At 37.7% G+C, this 26,559-nt stretch overlaps 1 protein-coding gene across 3 annotated transcripts in view; it reads right to left on the bottom strand.

Moving 5' to 3' along the window:
- The window catches only part of RECK (reversion inducing cysteine rich protein with kazal motifs), an 80,552-nt gene extending 58,078 nt beyond the window's left edge, over positions 1-22,474 (bottom strand). The window contains exons 1-2 of one of the 3 annotated variants that reach the window (XM_012769965.2): positions 22,279-22,474; positions 7,067-7,125 (exon numbers count right to left, since the gene is read on the bottom strand). In XM_012769965.2, coding sequence (XP_012625419.2) covers positions 7,067-7,125; positions 22,279-22,378 — 159 coding nt within the window. In that variant the 5' untranslated portion in view covers positions 22,379-22,474. The remainder of the gene's footprint in view (positions 1-7,066; positions 7,126-22,278) is intronic. The other 2 variants (XM_012769966.2, XM_012769967.2) reach the window with 2 other exon arrangements.
- Between the last annotated feature and the right edge of the window lie 4,085 nt (positions 22,475-26,559).

Genomic DNA, 26,559 nt, shown 5'->3' with positions numbered 1-26,559 from the left:
GAAGTTGGACTGAATTTGGTAAATTTAGTGACTGTATGTACAGATGGTGCACCTTCCATGACAGGAAAACATGAAGGGTTTATTGCACATATTAAAAAAAGTATTAAAAAATCCAGATGCTCTCATTTCTGTTCATTGTATCTTGCATCAGCAAAATCTCTGTGCTAAACCTAGTATATTAAGTAACACTTAGCAACAAATTATAAATATTGTTAACTGTATTTGTGCAAATGCACCGTGGCATTGTCACTTTCATAACATGCTAAAGTTGAAGGATGGTACTCAGGGTTGATTTACTGTATCATTCTAAAGTGGGTTGCCTATCACAGGGACAGGTGTTAGCCAAAATTTTATCTCTCTGAGAGCAGATAGTTAATTTTATGAAGTACAGAATCAGCAATTTGAATTACTGGAAGATTTTCTTTGAAAGAATATTTCTATAGGAATGTAGCATTTCTGTGTGACATCATGTCAAATCAAAATGATTGAATATTTCTTTGCAAGGTAAAATTAAGTCTATATATGATATGTGACAAAAAATCTAAGCATTTCAAAAAAAGCTATCTTTTCTCAAAACACTTCTTCAAAAGGAAATTTCAGATGAACATTTTCCACAGCTAGCAAAGGTCACTGATGAGCAGGATGATATATGCAAATCATTTGAAGAATATGAAGCCGTTCTAGACCTATCAATTGGAGAATACAATGAAAGGTTTACTGATTTTGAGAATCATGACATCACATTCAAATTAGCATTTCAGCCTCACCAAGTAGGTATCACCAAGGCACCTAAAGAACTACAGATGGAATTGATTGAGTTTTTAGTAGATGACATTTTAAAGTCATTGTTTGATAGTAAGAAAGATCCAATGGAAATACAGAAAAATACAGTAGTGTATTCATGCCTTTAGCAACATGCTAGAAAAATACTTTCTTGCTTTTCAACCATTTATTGCTGTGAATCTACATTCCCCTGCCTAACCCAAATCAAGATGCCCTTAAGGTCACAAATGTCTGATAACCATATAGAGGATCAACTGAAACTGTGGACCTCCATGCTGCAACCAAATATTCAAATGCTTTCCAACAAAAGCAGACATAACAAAGTCATTAAAAGGTAAGTTAACTTTAAAATTAACAAATAGTTTTCATTTTTTTAAATTGTGAAGTACATAGTAGTTAATTTTTACAAAATAATGTACATTTTAAAGTATATCTAATTGAAGTGTCTTGAATGTGACCTTATTTGATTACAGCTAAATTAATGTGGCCTTCCAACATGAAAAGATTCCCTACCCCTGGTTTAGACTATGGGAAACTTTATTCATCAAATTTATTCATCAAATACTGCAAGGAGAAACCTACAGATTATAAGATATTTAGGGTGGCTCACGCCTGTAATCCTAGCTCTCTGGGAGGCCGAGGCGGGCGGATTGCTCGAGGTCAGGAGTTCGAAACCAGCCTGAGCAAGAGCGAGACCCGTCTCTACTATAAATAGAAAGAAACTAATTGGCCAACTAATATATATACAAAAAATTAGCCAGGCATGGTGGCACATGCCTGTAGTCCCAGCTACTTGGGAGGCTGAGGCAGCAGGATTGCTTGAGCCCAGGTGTTTGAGGTTGCTGTAAGCTAGGCTGACGCCACGGCACTCACTCTAGCCTAGGCAACAAAGCGAGACTCTGTCTCAAAAAAAAAAAAAAAAGATATTTAGGCCGGTCACGCCTGTAATCCTAGCACTCTGGGAGGCCAAGGCGGGTGGATTGCTCGAGGTCAGGAATTCGAAACCAGCCTGAGTAAGAGCAAGACCCCATCTCTACTAAAAAGAGAAAGAAATTAATTGGCCAACTATTAGCCGGGCATGGTGGTGCATGCCTGTAGTCCCAGCTACTCCGGAGGCTGAGGCAGCAGGATTGCTTGAGCCCAGGAGTTTGAGGTTGCTGAGAGCTAGGCTGACACCATGGCACTGGCTCTAGCCTGGGCAATAAAGCGAGACTCTGTCTCAAAAAAAAAAAAAAAAAAGGATATTTAAAAGACATACAATCAATGCAAAATATGCATTTCATTTAGATCCTGATAGAAACTAAAAAACAAACAAACAAACAAAAAAAAACCTTATGAAATAATTAAGAAATTTGAATAATAATTAGATATTTGAGTATTACATTTTCAAGAAAGTGATAATGGTATTGTAGTTATGTTTGCTTTTTTAAAAAATGAGTTCTTATAATTTATAGATCCAAATTGAAAATTTGTGGATTAAGTAGTGTGACAATATAAATTTACCTCAGTATAATGGGGGGGAGGGGTACAGGTGAGTATAAATGAAACATAACTGGTTATGAGTTAATGTTGAAGCCAAATATGGGAGTTTATTATACTTTTATCTCTACCTTTATATATATTTGAAATTTTCCTTTATAAAAAGATAAAAGGAAGCGTGAAAGAAAAAAATAAATGGTTAAAGAAACCCAACCATGAAAGAAAAGAAAGAATAAAAAAGAGAGAAAGAAAGGAAAAAGCATATGACATTGGCAGGGGAATGGGAAGAAACACAGAGAAGGCTAAATTCTCACTCATCCCCTCCTCCTTGAACTCTATCTTCCCTCAAAAACACAAAAACAAAACCAAACAAACAAAAAGCAAAAAACCTACAAGAGCATTTGAAACAAGTTAGAACAATGGAAAGAACATGGAATCAAGAGTTGGAAATAATATACTCTGAGTAACTTTGAGCAATCTACTTGGCCTTTAGGAGGTGGTTATACCCTGGTGATTCATGGACTTTGTAATCAGACAAATTGAGTCCAAGTTCCTGCTCCTCAAGTCACTGGTTTGAGGGTCTTGGTAAGTTATTTAGCTTTTCTATACCTCAATTTCTTTACCTATAAAATGCAGATAATGACATGGACTCCCTCAGTGGCTTGGAATAAGAAGTAAATGAAAGAATGCACATAAAGGGTATAGTACAGAGCCTGGCATGTAGGGAAAAAAATAAAATAAAATTTAGCTCCCAGGTTCTAGCTTTCTGAATAGCAATTAAGCAAAATTAAGTTAGATAATCTATCAGGTCCCTTTTGCTTCTAAAATTATGATTCTATAAAGTAGAATGTATCAAACTGATAAACATATAGTTATTAGGAATACATTTACCTTAAAGAACCAGCATGTACTGTACACACTTTCAGATAATAAGGCAGACTTGAGTATAAGGAGTCACTTTATCACTAAACAACTGATAATCATAAAGAAAGATGAATGCTTATTCAGAATATATACTCGTATATATACTATGATTATACAAATCACTTCAGAGCAAAAAATTTAATAACCAAACTTCTACTCCATTTAAGGTAGACATAATCAGATCACAGGGTTTATAATCCTAAATTCTGAGAAGTTTTTTTACTCATACTTATCTCCTCCCTGTCATAACTCATTTTTTCCTTTGTCTTCAAACAAACAAAGCCCTTTCGTCTTGAAATAAATCTTCATTTCCTGTACTGACTTACTGACTTCTCCAACTTTTTCTTTTCATTGAATCCATTTTTTCACCAATCAACTCACAAGCATTCCTTGATCAGCTTCCATGAGCAAGGGCTTAAGTACAGCATAGATACACAAGACATAAACCCTATATTCAAAGAATTCATAATATAATAATACTTGGGAAGATATATATAAAAACTGAATAAATTTTTGTAAGTCTGAAAAATTACCTAATTAAATATATATATTTTAAAATTTAAATTCCTACAGTATGACTTTTAGTCCCACTACTCCAGTCAATATGGAAATATTTATTGAGAGTTTTGAATGTTAGGCACTGTTCTAGGCACCGGGGGATTCAGCATAAACAAAGCAAACAAAAGTCCCTGCTCTGGAATATCTCCGCTAACAGGCTTCTTTTTTAAACTAAGGGCCTTTTCTCAGATCTTTTCTTGACTTTTCTTTGGCATATGACACTCTTGACAGTCTCACCGTAACTTACTTTGTTTTTTTTTTTTGTTTTTTTTTTTTTTGAGACAGAGTCTCGCTTTGTTGCCCAGGCTAGAGTGAGTGCCATGGCGTCAGCCTAGCTCACAGCAACCTCAAACTCCTGGGCTCAAGCAATCCTGCTGCCTCAGCCTCCCGTGTAGCTGGGACTACAGGCATGCGCCACCATGCCCAGCTAATTTTTTGTATATATATTAGTTGGCCAATTAATTTCTTTCTATTTATAGTAGAGACGGGGTCTCGCTCTTGCTCAGGCTAGTTTCGAACTCCTGACCTTGAGCAATCCGCCCGCCTCGGCCTCCCAGAGTGTTAGGATTACAGGCGTGAGCCACCGCACCCGGCCTACTTCGTTAACTATTATAAACCACCAGCCCTGACTTCTTATCTAAATTCTACTTCCAAAAGTTTTAATTCTAGATGTCCAACTGTCTTCACACAGTGTTTTTTTTTTTTTTTTTTGAGACAAAGTCTCACTTTTGTTGCCCAGGCTAGAGTGAGTGCCGTGGCATCAGCCTAGCTCACAGCAACCTCAAACTCCTGGGCTCAAGCGATACTCCTGCCTCAGCCTCCCGAGTAGCTGGGACTACAGGCATGCACCACCATGCCCGGCTAATTTTTTGTATATATACTTTTAGTTGGTCAATTAATTTCTTTCTATTTTTAGTAGAGACGGGGGTCTCACTCAGGCTGGTTTCGAACTCCCGACCTTGAGCAATCCGCCCGCCTCAGCCTCCCAGAGTGCTAGGATTACAGGCGTGAGCCACGGCGCCCAGCCTTCCTTCACACAGTGGTTTTCACTGACAATTCAACAACTCACGCTCCTTCCAAACCAAAACTTTTCCCCATCCTCCCACATTCATCAAGAATCTTACTATTCATCCCAACTTAAAACTTAAATGTCATCAGAATACCATCATGTTTTCATTCCCTACTGCTTGAAGAAATAATGATTCCTTACTCACAGTATTTCCTTCCATTTGGAGTGAGCTTCTACTAGTTTTAACAGCCCTGGCCTCTCCCCACATCCCTCATTCACTTCTCCTATGACTGGGATGAATGAATTGGCTGACTGTTGAGTTTGGTAGGACAGTGAACATATGTAACCAACCAAGCTCTTATTTCTCCTCCTCTAGGAATAAGTCTAATTCTGTCATTTAGTGTGTGTTTGGAGATAAAAACCATAATCAGCAACTGTGTAACCAGTAATAAAAGTAATATTTTGGGAGCTATCTGCCTATTTCTCAATTTGTTAAGAACTTGGCTGGGGAAGAATAGTCTTTACTAGAGTGACTATAGTATTCAATTAATTTGCTAAATTATAAGATTTCTAACATTTCAGATTTTTAAAAATCTGACCTTGCCTGCTGTAGGTGCCTGATTATATGATACCTCTTAAAAATCACTCAACCTATGGAACTTCAGTAGAAAAAGAAAGAGGAAAAAAAGTGAAAAGTCAGGAAAATACTGCTTCCAAAAGCAGCAGAGCTACTTAAAAAGCTTCCTTATGGTGACACCATCAAGAGGACATTTTTGCTTTTAAAAGCTATTGTTCTGGCAGTAGATTTTCAGAAAACACAATTTACAATAGTGATTTGACGTGTCTCCAAATCCTCCAGTAGCTATTTAGATGAGCTGAATGACTGTCATGTCTTATAATCAAAGAGTAGCTTAGCAAATCTTTCTAGTCCACAGTATTGTATGAGAGAAGTTATAGTTCCAGTGAGATAGCTCTCTCAGTTTTAGGACAAGATAAAAATCCAAGTTATTACTTGAAAACTTCTCTAAAAGATGACTGAGACCATTGTTGCTCAAGTGCTCAGGCTATAAATATATGACCAAGATGATGAGAGAAAGGTAGGACTTTAAGAACAGGTATTGCTTCAATGGAACCAGCATCAGAAGGGTCAAGAAAGGTTTTTGTTTTTGTTTTTGAGAGAGTCTCACGCTGTTGCTCTCCTAGAGTGCCATGGCATCAGCCTAGCTCACAGCAACCTCAAACTCCTGGGCTCAATTTTCCTGCATCAGCCTCCCCAATAGCTGGGACTATAGGCGTTCACCACCACACCTGGCTAATTTTTCTATATTTAGTAGAGATGGGGCCTTGCTCTTGCTTAGGCTAGTCTTGAACTCCTGAGCTCTAGTGATCCTCCTGCCTTGGCTTCCCAGAGTGCTGGGATTACCCAAATGAGCCACCGCACTGGCCCTCAAGAAAGTTTTAAGAGTAGCACAATGAATACCCACATAGTCTTCACCAAGATTCACCTATTAACTATTAGCTAATATCCAGTCCATATTCCAATTTCACCAATTTATCCCAATATGTCCTTTATAGCAATATTTTTTTCATTCTAGGATCAAACCTAGGAGCACACATTGCATTTAATTGTCACGTCTCTCTAATTTCTTTTTTTTTTGAGACAGAGTTTCACTTTGTTGCCCAGGCTAGAGTGAGTGCCATGGCATCAGCCTAGCTCACAGCAACTTCAAACTCCTGGGCTCAAGCAAACTCAGCCTCAGCCTCCCGAGCAGCTGGGACTACAGGCATGCACTACCATGCCCGGCTCATTTTTTCTCTATATATTAGTTGGCCAATTAATTTCTTTCTATTTATAGTAGAGACAGGGTCTCGCTCTTGCTCAGGCTGGTTTCGAACTCCTGACCTTGAGCAATCCGCCCGCCTCGGCCTCCCAGAGTGCTAGGATTACAGGCATAAGCCACCGCGCCCGGCCTCTAATTTCTTTTAATCTGGAACAGTGTCTTAGCCTATCTTTGTTTTTATAACACTGATATTTTTGAGTACAGGCAGTCGTTCTGAGGAATATCTCTCAATCTGGGTTTGCCCAATTATTTCTTCATAATTTAGGTTATGCACTGTTGGCAGGAATCCTTTAAAAGATACTGTGTTCCCGCTCAGTATATCACGTCAGCAGACACATTAATTTGTCCCATTACTTATGATGTGAACTATGATCACTTGGTTGAAGTGCTATTGAACAGATTTCTCCAAAATAATTATACTTAACAAACAATTACATAACTAATAGCTTCTACTATTATTAAGCAAACTTACCTGCTCACATACATCATGGCACATTTGGTTATCCTTTGAATGACTACAACACAATGCACCTACGGAGAAAAAATAAACATCTAATGTTGTCCCATTGTTAAATAAACAAGGCGACTAAGCTAATTCAGATGGTTACAGAAACTGCTTATTCAATACATTATTATCATCATTTTTTTTAACTCAACAAATCTTTCCTGAGCATCTAATGCAAGTCAAGGACAGTGTTAGGTTTGAGGACATGGTCCCTACCCTCATGAAGCTTGCGACTAATATGGGAGACTGCCATATAATAATAATAGCTACTATTTATTGTGTGCTTTCTATGTGTCAGAATTCTACTAAATTTGTTTCATGTATTACCTTATTCAATCCCTATAATTACTCTATGAACTACAGACTATTATTATACCTATAACAAAAAAAAATCAAATGATAAAAATATAGTGAATTTTGTTTTGAACATTTGAACTTCGGGTTCCTATAGGACATCCAGAAAGAAATTCCAGTAAAGTCAGAAATTCAAGCCTCGAGTATAGGTAAATCCAAGCCTAAAGATCCAAATTTGGAAGTTATCAGCATAAAGGAGGTATATGGAAATTGCCTACAGAGAGTTTCTAATGAGAAGTGAACATAGCACCAGACTCTAAAGAATAGTAACATCTGAGACACAGAAAGACAGAAAAAGAGACTACGATGGAATAGTCAGAAAGGTAGGTCAACTACAAAAGTGGCATCACAGGAGAGGAAGTAGTTAGTGTCCTGTGCCACAAGGGTGAAGTTAGACAGAATACTGAAAAAAGAAAATGAGTTTACTAATTAGAAGGCCACTTGGAAGCTTCACAAGTACTTACTGTGGAGCTGATAGAAGTGAATGATACTAAAGAGTAAACTAGAGGTGAGGAAGTATAGACAGCAAATAAAGACAAGAAGTTTGGCAGTGATGGGAGGGGAAAAGAGAGTAGTAGTTACAGGAGGATGCAGGGTCACAGGAAGATCCCTCCCACCTTTTTTTTGGAGTGGGAAAGACTTGAGAGTCTCCTTTACAGACAGAAGAGCTAATGCTCTTCTGTTAGAACAATATCTCAAGAGGAGTCCAAAGATGATAAAATCAAGTATATATGAGAAGGTACTATCCTGGAAAGAAGCAGGAAATACTTCTTCCTCCAAGATATTTATTATGAGCAGCTTATTAAGTACCAGGCATTGATTCATTCATTCAATAATCATGAGTCTCTATCTCCACAGAGATTACATTAAGGAGACAGATATTAAATAAACATAAATATGTGTGTATGTATTTACATACACACATATGTATGAAGAGAGAGAGGTGGGATGGTGGTAAATGCTACAGCAAAAATAAAGCAGGCAGATTAAAGCGTAAGAAACATGTGTGTATGGGAGTGGGTAGGTATTTTACAGGGCAGGCTAGGAGAGCTTCACTGAAAAGATGACACTTAAGCAGAAACCTTAAAGGAAGTGAGGGAACAAACTATACTGAGTTTTCCAAACAGAAGGAACAACAAGTGCAAAGTTTCTGTTGTGTTCAAAGAATATCAAGTAAAGTGGCTAGAAAAGAACGACTGGGAGAGTAACACATTAATATCAGAGAGGGGTACTACTATTAATAGATCATACAGGTCTCTATAGGCTATTGTAAGGACTTTGGCTTTTATTATGAGAAGCATGGAAAACCACTGAAGGACTTTGAGTGGGATGCCATAATCTGAATAACACTTGAAAAGGACAATTCTGGTTCTTGTGTAAAAAATATACTACCTAGGAGTAAGAGAGGAAACATCAATAGGCTATTGCAGTAGTACTGGAAGAGATTATCAGTATCCTGGACTAGGGTGGTAGCAGTGTAGGTGGTATTAAGTAGTCAGAATCTGGATATATTATGAATATAAAGCTGACAGAATATGCTATTGGGTTGGATGCAGAATACAGAAGAAAAAGAATCAAGTATGACTCTAAAGTTTTTGGTCCAAAGAAGTGGGAAGTGGGAAGATAGAAATACCTGGAAATAACATTAACTGAAATGGAAAAGACTTAGGAAGGAGAAGATTTCAGAGGGAGAGGAAATGACCAGAAATCCAATTTTACATATAATTTTGAGATGCCCATTAAATATCTAAATGGATATATTGAGTAGGCGGTTGGATATATGAGGCCAGGAGAAGACTCTAAACTGGAGATGCAAATTTGGGTATCATCCTATGTAGATGACATTTAAAGCCATGACAGCATATGAGATGACAGCATCTAACAGGGAAAAGATTTGAGGACTGAGCTGCATTCCATCCTTTAGATATGGGGGGAGAGTGGCCAACTAAGAGAAGGAATGGTGTCCAAAAAGTGAAATAAATAAAATATTCAAGAAGGAGATATTAACTGTGTTGGATACTGCTGTTGAGTAATCAGGATTTCAAATTGATCACAGTATTTACAATGTGAAGGATATTGATGACAATCTTAAGTAAGTGTTATCAATGTGAAATGGTGAGGGTAAAAGCCTGGTAGTGATTTCAAGAGAGAATTCAAGAGAAGCATATATAAACAATTCTTTTGAGGAGTTCTACTTTTGAGTAGCAGAGTAAAGAATTTAACTGAGGAAAAAAAAAAAAGAAAGAAAGAATTTGACTGGCTGTTCTCCCTGGTTCCTGGGAGGGAGACTCTAAATCCATGGAATTTCCTGAGTAATGGAGAATCTTTGTTATGCTAAGGAGGTGACCTAGATGTTTCAGGATGGGGGCTGGCAATACTAGAAAGACCAGCCATGTGTTTAGAGGGTTGGGGCTTTGAGCCACATCATATCAACCTGACCTCCCAATCTCCAATGGGAGGAGGGAGACTGGAAATTGAGTTCAACCACCTGACCAGTAATTCAACCAATCATGCCTATGTAATGAAATCCCAGTAAAAATTCTGGACACAGAGGCTCAGTGGCGCTTTCCTGGTTGGTGAACACACTGATGTACTGTAAAGATGATGCACTCTAATACCATGAGAAAAGGGCACAGAAGTTCTGCATTCCCCACTAGGCCTCACCCTATGAGTCTCTTTATTTAGCTGGTCCTCCTGAATTGTATCCTTTATAATACAACTATAATTTTAAGTATAGTGTTTCCCTGAGTTCTGTGAGTGTTTCTAATAAATTATCAAATGTGAGGGGTCATGAGAAACCTGGATTTATAGCCAGTTGGTCAAAATTATGGGTGGCTTGGGACCACTGGAGTGAAGTTGGTGTCTGGAGTGAGGGTAGTCTTGTTTGGGACCATGTCCTTTAACTTGTGGGATCTGTGCCAACTCTGGGTGGTCAGACGCAGAACTGGAGTTACAGTACACACAGTTGGAGGTGAAACAGAATATAAAGAAATTAGGCAGTTCCTGGAAGGGGATGTAGGTTCAAGTAGAGGCATAGTGTTTAGGGACAGGGATACAATAGTCAACAAAAATTATGCTCTCTGACTTCATTCAGGTTACAGTCTGGTGGGAGGACAATATCTAGATTAGCGGAAAGGATTTAAGGACATTGATAAGTTAAGAGGGAAGTTGGCAGCATCTATTTTCTCAGTGAAATAGAAACTAAGTCTGAAAATAGAGTTGGGGGCTTGAGTTGAAAATGTAGATGTCTGAAACTTATTCTAGAGAATAGTAAAAAGAAACAGCTATGAATGTTTCTCAAACCTGTGTTCAAAGGAATACTCTTCATGGGCTGTTAATATTTATGCCTCAAGAGAAAATGTTTTATGCTTAAATAAACTGGGAAATGAAGGATTAAACAAAGTTAAACAGATTTCTTTGCTGAAGTACCTAGTGAAGCTATTAATACATTAATGTGCATTTTTTTTCTTTTATACCAGAAATGTCTGTTGTATATTAATGTGCATTTTTAATTTTCTAAAAAGGGACCTACCAATAGATTTCTCAGAGCACAGAATACTTTTTTCATGCCACTTTTATTAACATTTCGGAATGCCAGTTTGAGAAACATCAAAATTAGAGAAAAGGAGGAAGGCTGCCAAGAAGCATTATGGGTCCAGAGGAATTCATAAATCGGCTATAGATAATCAGTAGAGGCATGTAACTATTTTAGAGTATAGAAGACTGGAAAGAGGATATAGCTGGAATGATCAGAGGCTGTCTAGGACTGGTAAACCAAAAGATACAAGGAGGTAAAAATATTATATTTCAGGCAGCTATATCTGTTAAATGGTTTAAAATGCATATTTTTATATTATATATATTTAATCTATATATGAGTGTGTGTGTGTTTCTCTCTCTCTCTCTCTATATATATATATGCAACATAATCCTCTCTTCAAATGAAGTGTAAGCAGAGCTTTTTTGATTGAAAGTAGGACTGATATTGGGGAGAAATTAATGAATAAACAAATAAATAAAAGAAGGCTTTTTTAGCTCTTACCAACAAGGCGTCTAAGTTCAAAACTAGAAATCGTTTCTTCATAAAACAATGATGTCAGTGAAGCCCTAGCCAGAGCAATTAGGCAAGAGAAAGAAATACAGGGCATACAAATTGGAAAGGAGGAAGTCAAATTGTCCCTGCATGCAGATGACATGATCTTATATCTAGAAAAACCTGAAGACTCTACCAAAAAACTCTTAGAACTGATAAATAAATTCAGTAAAGTTGCAGGATGCAAAATTAACATACAAAAACCAATAGTATTTCTATACATGAATAATGATCTAGCTGAAAAAGAAATCAAGAAGGCAATCCCACTTAAAATAGGTACCAAAAAAAAAAAAATACCTAGGAATAAATTTAACCAAGGAGGTGAAAGACCTCTACGAGGAAAACTACAAAACACTGATGAAAGAAACTGAAGAAGATACAAACAAATAGAAAAACAATCTCAGGCTCATGGATTAGAAGAATTAATTTTGTTAAAATGACAATACTACCCAGAATAAATCTATACATTCAATGTAATCCCTATCAAATGACATTCTTCACAGACATAGAAAAAACAATCCTAAAATTTGTAAGGAACTACAAAGACCCTGAATAGCTAAAGCAATCCTGAACAAAAAGAAAAAGTTGGTGGTATCACACTACCAGACTTCAAAACATACCACAAAGCTGCAGTAACTGAAACAGCATTGTATGGGCATAAAAACAGACACACAGACCAATGGAACAGAATAGAGAACCCACAAATTAATCCACATATCTACAGCCAACTGATTTTAGACAAAGGTGCTAAGAACACTCACTGGGGAAAGGACAGTCTCTTCAATAAATGGTGCTAGGAAAACTGGATATCCATATGCAAAAGAATGAAATTTGACCCCCACTTTTCACTCTATACAAAAATCAACTCAAAATGGGTCAAATACTTAAATGTAAAACCTGAAATGATAAAACTAGTGGAAGAAAACATAGGGGAAACACTTCAGGACATGGGCCTGGAGAAAGATCTTATGAATAAGATCTTAAAAGCACAGGTGACAAAACCAAAGATAAACAAATGTGATTATATCAAACTAAAAAGCTTCTGCACAGCAAAGGAAACAATCAACAGAGTGAAAAGACAGCCTACAGAATGGGAAAAAATATTTGCAAACTACTCATGTGACAGGGAGTTAAAATTCAGAATATACAAAGAACACAAACATCTCTACAGCAAAAAAAGAAAAAAATCCAGTTAAAAAGACATTTCTCAAAAGAAGACATGCAAATGGCCAATAAGTATATGAAAAAAAGCTCAACATCACTAATCATCAGGGAAATGCAAATCAAAACCACCATGAGGTATCATCTCACCCCAGTTAAGATAGCTATTATCAAAAAGATAAAAAAATAACAAATGCTGGTGAGGATGTGGAAAAAAGAGAACTCTTAAACATTGTTGGTGGGAATGTAAACTAGTATAGCCATATTAGAGAACAGTATGGAGGTTCTTCAAAAAATGACAAATAGAACTACCATATGATTCAGTAATCCTACTACTGGGAATTTTACCTAAAGAAAGGAAATAATTATATTAAAGAAGCATCTGCACCCCCACATTTATTGCAGCACCATTCACAATAGCCAAGATATGGAAGCAACGTAGGTGTCCAACAACAGATGAATGGATAAAGAAAATGTGGTATATATACACAATGGAATACTATTCAGCTATAAAAAGAATGAAATCCTGTCACTCGTGGCAACGTGGTTAGAACTGGAAGACATTATGTTAAGTGAAATAAACCAGGAACAGAAAGTTAAACATTACATGTTCTCACTCACACATGGAAGCTAAAAAATATTGATCTCATAGAAGTAAAAAGTAGAACAGAGAATACTAAAGGCTGAAAAAGGTGGAGGGAAGGGAGGGATAGGGAGAGATTTGTTAAAGGAAACAAAATTACAGCTAGATAGGAGGAATGAGTTCTAGCTTTCTATGCTACAGTAGGATGAATATAGTTAATAACACATTATACAGTTTCAAATAGCTAGAAAGAGGGTATTGGATGTTCCCAATTAAAAAAAAAATTTGAGATCATGAATATGCTCACTACCCTGATCTGATCACTAGTCATTTTATGTACTGAAATGTCACTATGTACCCCATGAATACATACAAATATTATTTGTTAATTTTAAAAAATGAAAAAAAAACAATGACAGGGTCTATGATATTATTGGCATATTACTATAGTTTAGTTTCACAAAAGACTGTTAAGGAGCTGGCTTTCTAATACTTTCTAAGGAAAAAGATGTCTTGAAATTCTAAACATTTGACTTAAAAAATTCTGAAGAACTATAAAAATTTCCCTAAGTTTCAGAAGAAGAAAAAAGTACCTTGACTGTAAAGCTATAGTTACTTTCTATGAAGCACCAACCCAAGGGTGAGCCCAAGTACTCATGCAGCTTTCTCACAAAAGTGCAATGCCATACCAAGCTACTCCCATCTCCTAATACTTTGCTATATCCCCAGCCTCATCAGAATGTGAGGGCAGGCAGGGAAAAAATGCTGTCTTGTGTGATACTGAAGCTCTCTTTTGAAGTGCTCGAGAAGTTGGTGCTTTCTACTATCCTCTAACACTGCAGTGCCCAACCCCATGATACTGGTCCGTGGCCTATTAAGGACTGGGCCACAGAGCTCTGTACTCCACTCCCAAACTTAGGAAGGTGGGGAGTGTGTGTCCATAGCAGGAGGTGAGCAGCAGATAAGCTAGTGAAGCCAATCTATACAGCAGCTCCTCATCCTCACATCAACACCTGAGCTCCACGTCCCCCCGACCACTGTCCATGGAAAAATTGTCTTCCATGAAACTGGCCCTTGGTACCAAAATGGTTGGGGACCACTGCAAAGCTCAAATGAGAGCATAAAATCCAGCTGATCATGAGCAAGGATAACTGAGGATAACATATGGTCCCAATAAACAAAAAGGCTTAACAAAAAGTAAACTATCAGGAGTCTGATTTTGGCTTAGGGATTTTTGACAAATAGTTTCTTGGAGCAAAGGTCTATTTAGAACAGTAATACAAAATGTGCTGTAATTAAAACACCACCAACAACAGAAGGTTTTATTAAAAATATAAATATAAAAGCCTACTTTTATCTATTTAATTATGAAGGCCAAATTTATAGGGGAGTGATTCCCATAGTTAAAATTTTATAGTAATTCTTTTTTTCATTAAAAAAACCCTCAAAAATTTAGAAAATAAGAAGAAAAAGTATTTATACTCCCACTGTCCTGCCACAATCTCTGTTGACATTTTTGTGTATTTTCCTTCTAGTCTTTCCAAAAGCCTTTTTGATATTTCTGACAAAATGGAATGAAAGAGGACAGCCTGGAGTCTTCTGGTAATAACCCCTTTCTCCCTCCCAACCAAGCATTCCTCTCTAATAGCAGATGTCCTCCCTTGAGAGAACTGCCACCCACCACGAACAGGCTAGGGGAGCTCTGCTCCATCATATTTTCCACACCCTATTTTTAACCTTAGGCATTATTGTATTAATATATATTTTTCTTCCTTTGAAACAAAAATTATTAGAACACTGTATATTTTTCAAGAAATAAGTGTCTACAAATAGACATCAATTCAAATGCCTTGTTAAGAAAGGGAGAAGAATTCAAAGGCAATTAATGTGGCAATTACAGGCCTTTATCTTTTTTGGAGCAACTACAATGGATTAATTGGGTCATTCAACTATTACACTACAAAAAAACTCCCTGAGGCGTAATGTTTTCTATAAGAGAAGACAAGGAATTCTAGAAATATTTTGGTTTTATAATTTGATCCTAATATGTTCTTTAAGAATAATAATTTATATAAACTGGTTCAAGTCTGAGAAAAAAAAGAATAATAATTTAAAACTGCTTATTCTCATAAAATGGAATTGAACAGATAAAGGTAAAACAGTTCAAAATAAAACCTGATATTGACATGAAAATAAAAAATTATCCTAATTAAAAACATTAGGATGAATGTCATATCTTGCATTCTGACTCCAAGAGTCTGTGAGTATAAAATTAATAAAAACCAAAGATTGATTAGTAGAGGCCACATTTTTGGATTTAAGAAGGTATTAGTGTAGCCTGCAAATATGCAAGCAGAGTTATCCAATAATTAGAAACATCAAGGTTTGGATGCTTGGTTTTGGCCACATGTGTACTAAAGATAGGCAAGTAAGCAGGAAGCACATGCTTCAGCCACATGAAGAAAAATGCAGCTTCTAAAGCCAACTAGCATTTAAAAAAACAAATACACACCCTACTCTAAAAATAAGAAATATTCATAGAATTATAGGATTTTTGAAGTTGAAAGGGATTTTGCCACAGAAACCTCCCAAAAGCTATAATTCATTTTGGTTAATGAAAAGCTATTCTTGTTTTCTTCTCTAAAAATAATAAAGATTCTCCCTAATTAATGTCTTCCTAAAGAACAACTAAAGCAGGATATGTATATATACATATATATATATATATATATATATTTGTGTGTGTGTGTGTACATATATATCACACACTATTGAGGAGAAAAAACTAAATTTGAGCTGATACTGGAAAAAGGGCATTCTAAATAAAAAAGATACATTAATTTAAAAATCCGATTGCAAGGCTGTGGAAACAGCCCAAGTGCCCATCAATCCAAAAGTGGATTAATAAAATGTGGTATATGTATACCATGGAGTACTATTCAGCTCTAAGAAACAATGATGATATAGCACATCTTATATTTTCCTGGTTAGAGCTGGAACCCATACTACTAAGTGAAGTATCCCAAGAATGGAAAAATAAGCACCACATATATTCACCAGCAAACTGGTATTAACTGAGTAGCACCTAAGTGGACACATAGGTACTACAGTAATAGGGTATTGGGCAGGGGGGAGGGGGCGGGTATATATATATATATACATAATAAGTGAGATGTGCAACATCTGGGGGATGGTCATGCTGGACACTCAGACTTGTGGGGGGAGGGGAGAAAGGGCATTTATTGAAACCTTAAAATCTGTACCCCCATAATATGCGGAAATAAAAAAAAAATTGAATCTCAAACAGAAAAAAAAAATCCGGTCTTATTATTTACGTGAAATCTTATTTTTAATCAAATTTTTATTTTCAAAACAACTTGGAAATCACTTTAAAAACATTTAAATGACAACTGCAACTTTAATGTATAAATACATTCATGCAATTTTCACATTTATCCCTTTAAAAATATATGTGTATATATCTATATAAAATACATAGACAGCCAAAGAAGAGCCAGACAGTAAAATGATTACCCATAGACCTTCCACTTCCATTTAACACTGCTGACATCTTGTCATACTGCTTTGTCTGTATGTATGTAAAGATATATATATTGGGTTTTTCTGAAATCATTTGCAAGTTACAGGTATCCTTCTCCATTGCTTGCCTTATATTGTACTGCTGTAGTAGCCAATTACATTCATCCATTCTAGTACCAATATGACTGCCAGATTACTTTTTTTTTTTAACAGACCTTTTAGGATGTCACTCTTCTAATCAAGGGCCTACAATAGTTTCCTGCTATTCCAATTCTGAATTTTCTAAATCTTTCTCTAGCTTTCCCTTCCCTAAACTTTCAATACTTTCAGCAAGGAAATCGACATTTGCCTGGAACACAGTCTTCTGCCTGAAATGCTTGGTGCCCCCTCCCTGATGACTTAAATCCCAAACATATTTCAAGGCTTAAATCCCATCTCAACTCTTAGTAAGGCTTTCTTCTCCAACAACTCTAGGCCACATTGATTTTCTAGTTATTTAAGACCCTACTATTCTAGTCAGAACTGGTAACTTAAATATTTAATTCTTCTCTAATCATTTCATGTGGGTTCTTTTGGTATGTCCAGATTGACTGTAAGCTTCTTTGGACACTTAACACAGTGCTTAGCTCAAAAAATTTTATTCATTGATTAATAAATAATAATGCCTTTTTAACAGGAAAAAAGTACACAAAATTTTATTTTTCTCACTGTACTACTTAAGAACCACTTTTCACATGGTAATTCACCTATAATTTAGCAAACATCATATGATTTTTTTTTGGCTTAGGTCAAAAGATAAACTGGACCAAATCATATTCTTAGGTGAAACATAAGCAAGCAGCCTCTTGGTGGTAGGCTCTGCAGCTAGAAGGTCAAGAAAAGTTGGGGCTGGGGAAGCTGAAGTTTTATGGAAGTGTGGAAACCATGAGCAAAAATAGGAAGAGAAAAATGCAAGAGATGCACAGAGAGAAGTCATGAGAGATTAGAGAAAGACTGTCTTCTAAAAGCAATCTTGGTTCCTAGCAACTTTCTAGTCCCTGAGGTAGAGTGTGCTAAATTCTCTACCCTTGGATTTCCATGTGATTTCCTGTTAGATGCTGCATAACTAGCCCCCTAATGCTGAGATATGTTATTTCTGTTCCTTGGGGTCAAAAGAGCCTTAACCCAGACAGGCATCATTTTGAAACAACTGAAACAAATGACTCTTCTGAAGTTCTATCCCAGATGGTAACAGTCTTGGACAACTGCCCACCCCACTCTGTGCTGCAGGGCTCCCATCTCTAAACAAAGAATCTAAAAGTATGGCTCCCAGTGGTATACCCCATGGTCAAAATGCATCTCTTAACACTACACTTATCCTGTAGTTTGTTCATGTTATCTATGTGCTTTATAGCATCCATCATATTATGTGTTATATACTTGATGAAATCACATGACTTTTCCTCAAATATATTCTTCAGATTTAGTATAGAAACAGATATGTACTAATATAAACATATAATAGTAGCAATGTAGATATTATATATATTTTTGGTGATATTTCATGTCTGAATTTCCCACTAAACTGTAAGCCTGTGAAAGCAGAGACCATGTCTATTTTTGCTTACCACTTTATACCTCTGCCTATCACAGTGCCTAGCACTATTAACAGCTTAATATACGCCAAATGGATTACTCACAGGCATGAAATTTAGCTTCATATGCAATGCATCTGGGGCAATTATTACTAATGTTCATCTTAAACATACACAAAAATGGAACGTTTGATTCTCTCCCTGCTTCATCCGCCAACCCTTCTCCAACCTGCTCCTCCCCCATATTTCCTACTTAGTAGTAAATGCCATCAACTTTTATTACATTGCTCAAGATAAAAAAAACTATGAATAATCCTTAATTCTTTCTTCCTTCACTTTCCAGATCCAAGCCATCAGCAATATATTTTGAATATCTACTCTTCTGTTTCCACCACCATTCCAACTCTTGAGTCACCAATATCTCCTGCTTGGACTACTGCAATGGGCTTCTAGCCAACCTGCTTTTACTCTTACCCCACTATAATAATTTCTTTTTCCATTCAACAGCAAGTGATCTAAAATATAAATCAAATCATACCACTCTTACTTAAAATTCTATTGGTTTCTATCCAGGCACAGGATTAAATCTACAATACTTAAGTGGTTTCTTGCAAGGGTCGGTACCATCTAGCCCTAGCCTACTCTCTCATTCACTATGTTCCAATCATATAGCCCTTCTGTTCCTTATGCTTTAAGGCCTCTGCACTTCCTGGAACCCACCCTGTTTCTCATAAGGATAGCACTTTATCAGGTTTCAGATCTCTGTTAACCCTATGTAAAGAATCATTCCCCCTCCACTCACAGAATTCTGTTACCATACGGTTTAGTTCCTTCATAGCATACTTACCATAGCCAGAAATCATTTTATTTAACTATTATTATCTATCTCCCCTCCCCTAGAATGTAAGCAGCTCTGTACCTAGAACAGTGACTGACATATAGTGAGCACTCAGTATTTTGGGGATAAACAAATCCCATGGTATCTGTTTTGTTCTTTTAAAAACTGTATTAATAGTATATAAAAACCACCTCCCTGACATCTTCCCATTTTCTTCTATAAGTGGCATACAATGAAAAGTATGACTAATGAAAGATTGCTTAAATCTATGGATACAAGATTGCAACTTTTGGTGGCATACCAGAATAAACTGTTAGATCTGATCTATCACCAATCCTAGCTCTTTCTACAGTATGGGCCAAGATACTTCTTTGGGAAGAGAATCTGTTTCTTATTATTTTCCTCCAGATAGGTGTTTGATCTTTCTAACTTAAAATTCATTACATTCTTTGTCAGGATTCTAGGCTTACTATTACATAATTCCTTAAATGTCAACTTGTTGAAATCTGGCCCTTAATATTACATCTTTCCCTCTTTTGTACTATTACAAAACATCTTAAATAGAAACAGTTATTGTGAGCTAGGCTGACGCCATGGCACTCACTCTAGCCTGGGCAACAAAGCGAGACTCTGTCTCAAAAAAAAAAAAAAAAAAAAAAAGAAACAGTTATTATCAGGTCCCATGAAACACAGATCCTGAGACTGCAAGAAAGGGTTCCTTCCCACCTTCCAAAGAAATAATCATTGAGCAGGCACTCCTTCGCCTCCATCCCCCAGGAATAGGAATAGTCAGGGCAGATGAGACTTATACAGCTGCACAGTAGGCAGACTCAGTGACCTGCAAAGCCTTATAACAGAGGAGACAGATGTACCCAACCTTGGATGGGGGTAAAGAAAGGGGAAAAAAGACTATCTGAGTAGGAATACAAGCCAGGCCTTCATTAAAATACAATTTTATATTGTGTTTTCAATTTCTGTTTAGGATTGAAGAACATTTTCTGTACTTTCTACAAATTCACAGTGGAAGCCTTTGTCCATTATATTACTCAATGTCCTTTATGTAAGGAACCAAGAAAACTTCCTGGAATTTAGTACAAGACACAAGTCTCACTTTCAGATCAAAATTGCAATTTTTTCTTTTTATCAAACAATGTAAACTATATGTTGTCATGGACTTTAAGAGCTGGAAGGGCCATTAGAAATCAACTAGTCTAGCATTTTCTAAAGTGTGGTTTAGATGTTATGAACAAAAAAGAGTTTTATGAGCAAACAAGTATCTTTCTTTCTATAACAATTTTGTTGAGATATAATTCACATATCATGAAATTCACCCTTTTAAAGTGTACAATCCAGTTGCTTTTAGTATGTTCACAGAGTTGTGCAACCATCACCACTATCCAATTGTAGAACATTTTCATTACTCCATAATGAAACTTAATACCCATTAGCAGTCATTCCCTATTCCCCCAGAAAACAAGTTTTGTTTTAGCCATACGAATCCTTGGACCTTTTATCATGAATCTAGCGTGTTTTGTGAATTTATAAGACAGAGTATGATGTGTAGTGTTTCCCAAACATACTTAGATAGCTAACATTTCAGTGCTTACTATGCTAAATAGTGTATACATATAACCTTGATTCTCACAATAAAAATCTATAAGGTACCATATATATTAAGTGTGGATAATAGAGCACAAAAAGATTAATGCAAAGTAACTTGCTCAAGTTTTCTTCATCACTCCACTCTATCTCCCACAGAACTGACTGGTCAGTTGTGGGAGGAGAATGAACAACTAGTATTCTATGGGCCATAACTTTGTAAGTGCTTTTTAGTTCAATTTCTTTTATTTTAACAGTGAGAAAAGTAATCTGATTTAGCCAAGAAAACACAGCATTTTCTCTCTCTTTTTTTCTTTGGTTTCTGGGCTAATTTACAGCTAAATTTAGTACCCAGTTAGTTAAATCTTATCCTAGCTTCCTGACACAACTCTCCCCCTTCTTTAAATGTCTTTCTTTTTTAATCTTTATTTTGACATTGTAAACTACCTTAAGACTTTGTAGGGACTGACTTAAAACCTTGCTGGGATTGACTTTGCTTTGTTTAGGTGTCCTTCTCTAAACGCAATGCACTTCACCACTTTTGCGCGTACAAATCTCAACTATCTTGTAATGTCTAGTACAGATAGGGAGAATTACTCAATTTTCCTCTCATCCTAGGTGGATGTCACAGCGCCCTCGCGCTCTCTTGCTCTCTCTCTGTCTACCCATACATAGCTCTTCATCTTCTCTGGACACTTCTGCCTTGAATTCGAGTTAATTCAAGCTCCTGTTGTATCCCACCTCCTAGCCAGAGAGCTCCTGGAGGGCAGAAGTCAGCGTCAACTCGGAAAGCCCAGCAACTGGGAGACAATTAATAAGCAATGAACAGTGTCCTGTCTACACTTGGTTTAATTTCTCTAAAGCAAGAATAAAACTCCTCAAGCCTGCCAGCCCCCAGAGGGCAGGGTTGACTCACAACGTCTCTCGCCAGAGCCCAGCCCTACCTCTGACATACAGTGCACCCACCAGGCAGGCCACCAGTGCTCACCGCCAAGGTCGGCACTTCTGAACCAAGTGAGGGTGAAGTAACAAGTAACAATAACTGGCGGGGGCGACGGTAAGGCGGCTGCACACCCTAAATCCCATCCAACCCTCGCGACCATCCTGAGCGACGGCATTTTATCCTTTTCTGACAGGGACCTGAACCAGGCAAGGGGGTCAAGCCCAAGCAGGGGGCCCATGTCGGAAGGCGACAGAGCAAGGCCTCGAACCCAGGTCACTGCTCCCAGGTCAGAAGACCTTCGGGACGGAAAGAGGTCCACACTCGCCCCGCCTCGGCACCCCTCTCCGGACTGCAGAGACCTCGGGACACGGGGTCACCGGCCGTGGGCTGGGTCTGGGGGTCGCGCGCACCCCCGCCCCCTGCCCCGCGCCATCTTGGAGCGCTGAGGCGGCCGCTCCAGACTGCCCCGAACCGCTGCTCCAGAGGTTACTCACCCGCACTGCCAGGGGGCAGGCCCCCTGCCACCTCCGCGACCCCCGCCATGGCCAGCATAAGCAGCAGCGCGCCTCGCAGGGAAGCCCGGACAGTCGCCATGTCCCGGCCGGGCGGGTCCGGAGCAGCGGGATGCTCGGACCCAGCCGGGCCGCCGCAGCCGCTGCAGCAGCTAGCGCAAGGCTCCGCCCCCGGCGCCCCGGCCCTTTGGTGATTGGCTGCGGCACGCTAAAGCCCCACCCTCTGTTCCGTAAAGTTTCCAAAACCTCCCGGGGGCGGGAACGTGCCCCATACTCGGGCTCTTTGTTACGGCTCAGCTGTGTAGGCTTCTGTCAGAGTCCACCGGCCAGCCTCTTCAAGAGTGGAGTCAGAGGATGTCAGAGCTGGAAGGGTCCTTAGAACGCCTCTGCCAGCTCCCGAGGTTTACACGTGGAGCCACTGAACCTGACAGAGTCTGACCTGCTTGAGATCACAGTGCAGCTTTGCCTGAGAACTCTTAGTTCCAGGGCCGAACCAAAGAGGCTTCTCTCCTTCACCTAACCTCAGTGATACTCTCAGTATTCCTTCCACCGAAATTCTGCCTCACACCCAAAGAAGGCGTGTCACCCGGGCATACACGGCCCTCTGACAAGGGTATAGGGCCTGAGGCAGGGTTTCGCCACCAAGGCTCTTTGGTGCATGTAGCCTCTATGTATCCTCGATGTACTATTAAACACCTATTCCTCTTAGGAAAAGGGAGTGGGAGAATGCTTGTGTATCTCGATATGGAAAGTCTTGAATATCCGACTGAGGAGTCTAGACTTTGTTCAATGGATAATTACTCTAATCAGTTAATTCAGTAATGTAATTAAGTTTTGTTTTGCTTGATTTTGGGTTAGCAGGTTTATGCATCCATCAGTTTTCCACTAGAGTTCTGGACATTCTTATCCAGTACAATATTATTATCTTAAAGTTATCAGAAACCTGTACTTGTCAGAGACTTTTTCATGAATCTCTTGCGATTTTTTATCATACCTGTTCACAAAAGTTTTCAGGAAACATCAGAGTAAAACAACAGCTACAGGCCGGGCGCGATGGCTCACACCTGTAATCCTAGCACTCTGGCAAGCTGAGGCTGACGGATTGCTCGAAGTCAGGAGTTTGAAACCAGCCTGAGCAAGAGCAAGACCCCCTCTCTACTATAAATAAAAAGAAATTAATTGGCCAACTAATATATATAGAAAAAATTAGCTGGGCATGATGGCGCGTGCCTGTAGTCCCAGCTACTCTGGAGGCTGAGGCAGAAGGATCGCTTGAGCCCAGGAGTTTGAGGTTGCTGTGAGCTAAGTTGATGCCATGGCACTCTAGCCCGGGCAACAGAGTAAGAACTCTGTCTCAAAAAAAAAAAAAAAAAAAGTCATATACTGAAGGGGACAGGCTAGAATAACAAACCTGAACTTACAAATTATGTAGCTACAGCAATCACAAACTCATGCCCACTCTTGTTTCATTTATACCTCTGTACTTTTCGTTGCCCACACTGGAGTATATTGAAGCAAATGCTAGCAGTGATATTTCATCCACAAATATTTCAGTGTGTATCTGTAAAAGAGAAAGATTTTAAAAATTACCATGAAATCATAACCACACCTAAAACCTTAACAATGTCTAATATCACCTATTATCCAGTCAATGTTTAAATTTTCCTGATTGTCTCATAATTATTTTAAAAACTTGGTTTGCTTGAGTGAGAATCCAAAACTGGCACATAGTTGTATTTGGTTTATGTGTCTTGAGTTTCTTTTAAGCTGTAGATTTTCTTCCCTTTTCTTTTTTGCTTGAAATATATTTGTTTAAGAAAACAGGTTATCTTGTCAGTTGAGTCTCCCACACTCTGATTTTGCTTATTGTATTCCCATGTGGTGTTAATTAACATTTTCCACAGGCCTCTATATTACCTAAAACCTGTTTACTAGATGCTTGCTTTGATTTATGTTTGAGTTTTTGGCAGAATAGGCACATATGTGGTGTCAGATTTTCCATCATTAGGAGGCACAGCATCTTCAGTTATTTATTTTCTTGTGACAATGGCTACTGATAGTCATAGCCTAGATCTCATTTAATTTGGGATTTGCCAAATAATGATATTCTAATTTTATCAGAGAGAGAGAGAAATTTTCCCTCATCAAGTATTAGGTACCCTAGGGTACAGCTCTCACAGGAAAGAAGTCAGGTTCAATGCTTGATTCTTTTCAGAATAATCAGTTGGGTTCACTAACATCCTTCAAAGATGACCAATGAGTTTATATTTTTTAAATATCATTATGAACTCATTGATTTTTAACTTATTTGATATGTTTTAGTCTATTGTAGTCATGCACAAATTGTCCCATTTTGGTCACTTGGAGCAGTTTCAAGTTGGTTCTTGAGTCTTGGACATAAGCTTTTTATTGCTTTTGGGAAAGGGGGATAGAGACCCTTTCTAGAGCTTTTATTCATACAGTAGTGATATCCAAACATTTTTGATTGGGAACTGCTATCAGAAAATATTTTCAAGCATGAATCTCTTCTATATGTTTATATATTTATAAATTATACACATGTCCTATAATTTAATATGCTATGTATATAATAAAACACCCCAAAATAAATATTTTAAATGATGAGATAAAGATGAAATAAACAATGTTTTAGAAATGGTAGCCACTTAGGAGGTCACTGGATACAGCTCCCTTAGCTAGCACAGCAGAATGAAGGAGGAATCTCCGCAGAGGCAGAGAGACCCACATCTGCCTGGTGAGAAGCCAGGCATTATAGCAGGGACCAGGCTCCTGGCCTCCAGCACTGGGGCCTCGAGCGCTCAACTGGTTTCCTGACAAGAGTTTGGCATGAGCACAGCCGAGATTCCTAAAGTGTCCTGGCCCTGGACCAGGCCCTTTCAAGGTCCAGCAATCTGGTGAGCAGGCCCGACTTGGGTAACTGTTCAGGAGATGAGACACGCAAGGCTGGCCTCACAGATGTGGAAACAGAATCATACACATCTTCTCTTTACATTTACTGATTTATTATAAAGGATATTACAAAGGATACAGATGAAGACTAGGTACCGGAGAAGGGGTATAGAGCTTCTACACCTTCCCTGGGTGCTCCTCCTCCAAGAACCTCCACATGTTTGGCTATCCAGAAGCAACAAAGTGTAACTTTTTTATGTAGCACAGGACATGTTTATTAGCAGACCAAAATATCTTTGATTCCTCTATAATAAGAAGCCAAAACTAGATAAACTTAAATTTATGTTCACCAATTAGTGTTTTAGGGGTTTATCTTACTTGGAAATGATCTAGGTATTTAATGAAACTCTATCATTTAATTTAACAGTAAAATTATATGGTTTCAAGTTATCAAAAAGATTTTGGAATCTGTTTTCAGGCAGACATAACATCAAACAAAGCTGTCATCTTAAGTTATTTTTCTTATTGACAAATTTTGAAACAGAGATAACATGAGCTTACTTGAGAACCTAGATAAAATAAAAGTTGTGTGTCTGCGTTATATTTAAGGCTGACAACTCTGAAGCCATATTCATTTTTTATTAAATCAACAATATTCTTATTTACTAGAGATTACCCAAGTCATGTGAGCTTGAAAACTATTTGGGTTATTTCTGATTTTCCAGAAAGAATGTATAAGTATGTATTTTTCTTTACGCTAATTAAATAGATCTCTTTTGTAAGTTAATTTTAATACCATCCAGAGGTAGAAAATATTACATATACATAACATACATATACATAGACATACATAAACACACAAATTTAAACAGAGATTTATGGCCTTTGTTCTAAAATTTTACTCATGTGCCAGATATAATAATATGAAACTCACTAGTTTATAAAAGAATAGTTGGATCCAAATTGTGTTTCTGGTACTTAAGGTTACCTGTTCAGATGGCCAAAGCTTTTTACTAATATTTGTGAAACAGAGTTTTAAGATTTTTCATTTACCACTTTGTTTCTAAATAGTCCCCTCCCTCCTTTTTTTCCCCCTTTTGATGAGTCATTTCCTTGAAGCCTGCATTTTAAAGATTTAGATATCTCAAAGGCACAGAGAAAGGAATTAAGTTTTCTCCAAAAAGGAGTTTTGGGGCATATTCACCTTTTATCAGAAGTTTATTTTATGGAAACTGTGGAGTCTTCATAAGATGTGAGTTGTTGAGGAGACATCCAGTCTATTTCCAATTGTTTTTTTGTTTTTTGTTTTTTTTCCTTTTTAGCCTCAGATGGCTTGCTTTTATAATGCCTCTG

Source organism: Microcebus murinus, chromosome 12, assembly GCF_040939455.1.
Source record: "Microcebus murinus isolate Inina chromosome 12, M.murinus_Inina_mat1.0, whole genome shotgun sequence".
NCBI classification, from domain to species: domain Eukaryota; kingdom Metazoa; phylum Chordata; class Mammalia; order Primates; family Cheirogaleidae; genus Microcebus; species Microcebus murinus.
The sequence above is the reverse complement of the archived record's forward strand: the minus strand, read 5'-3'. Positions and strand labels throughout refer to the sequence as shown.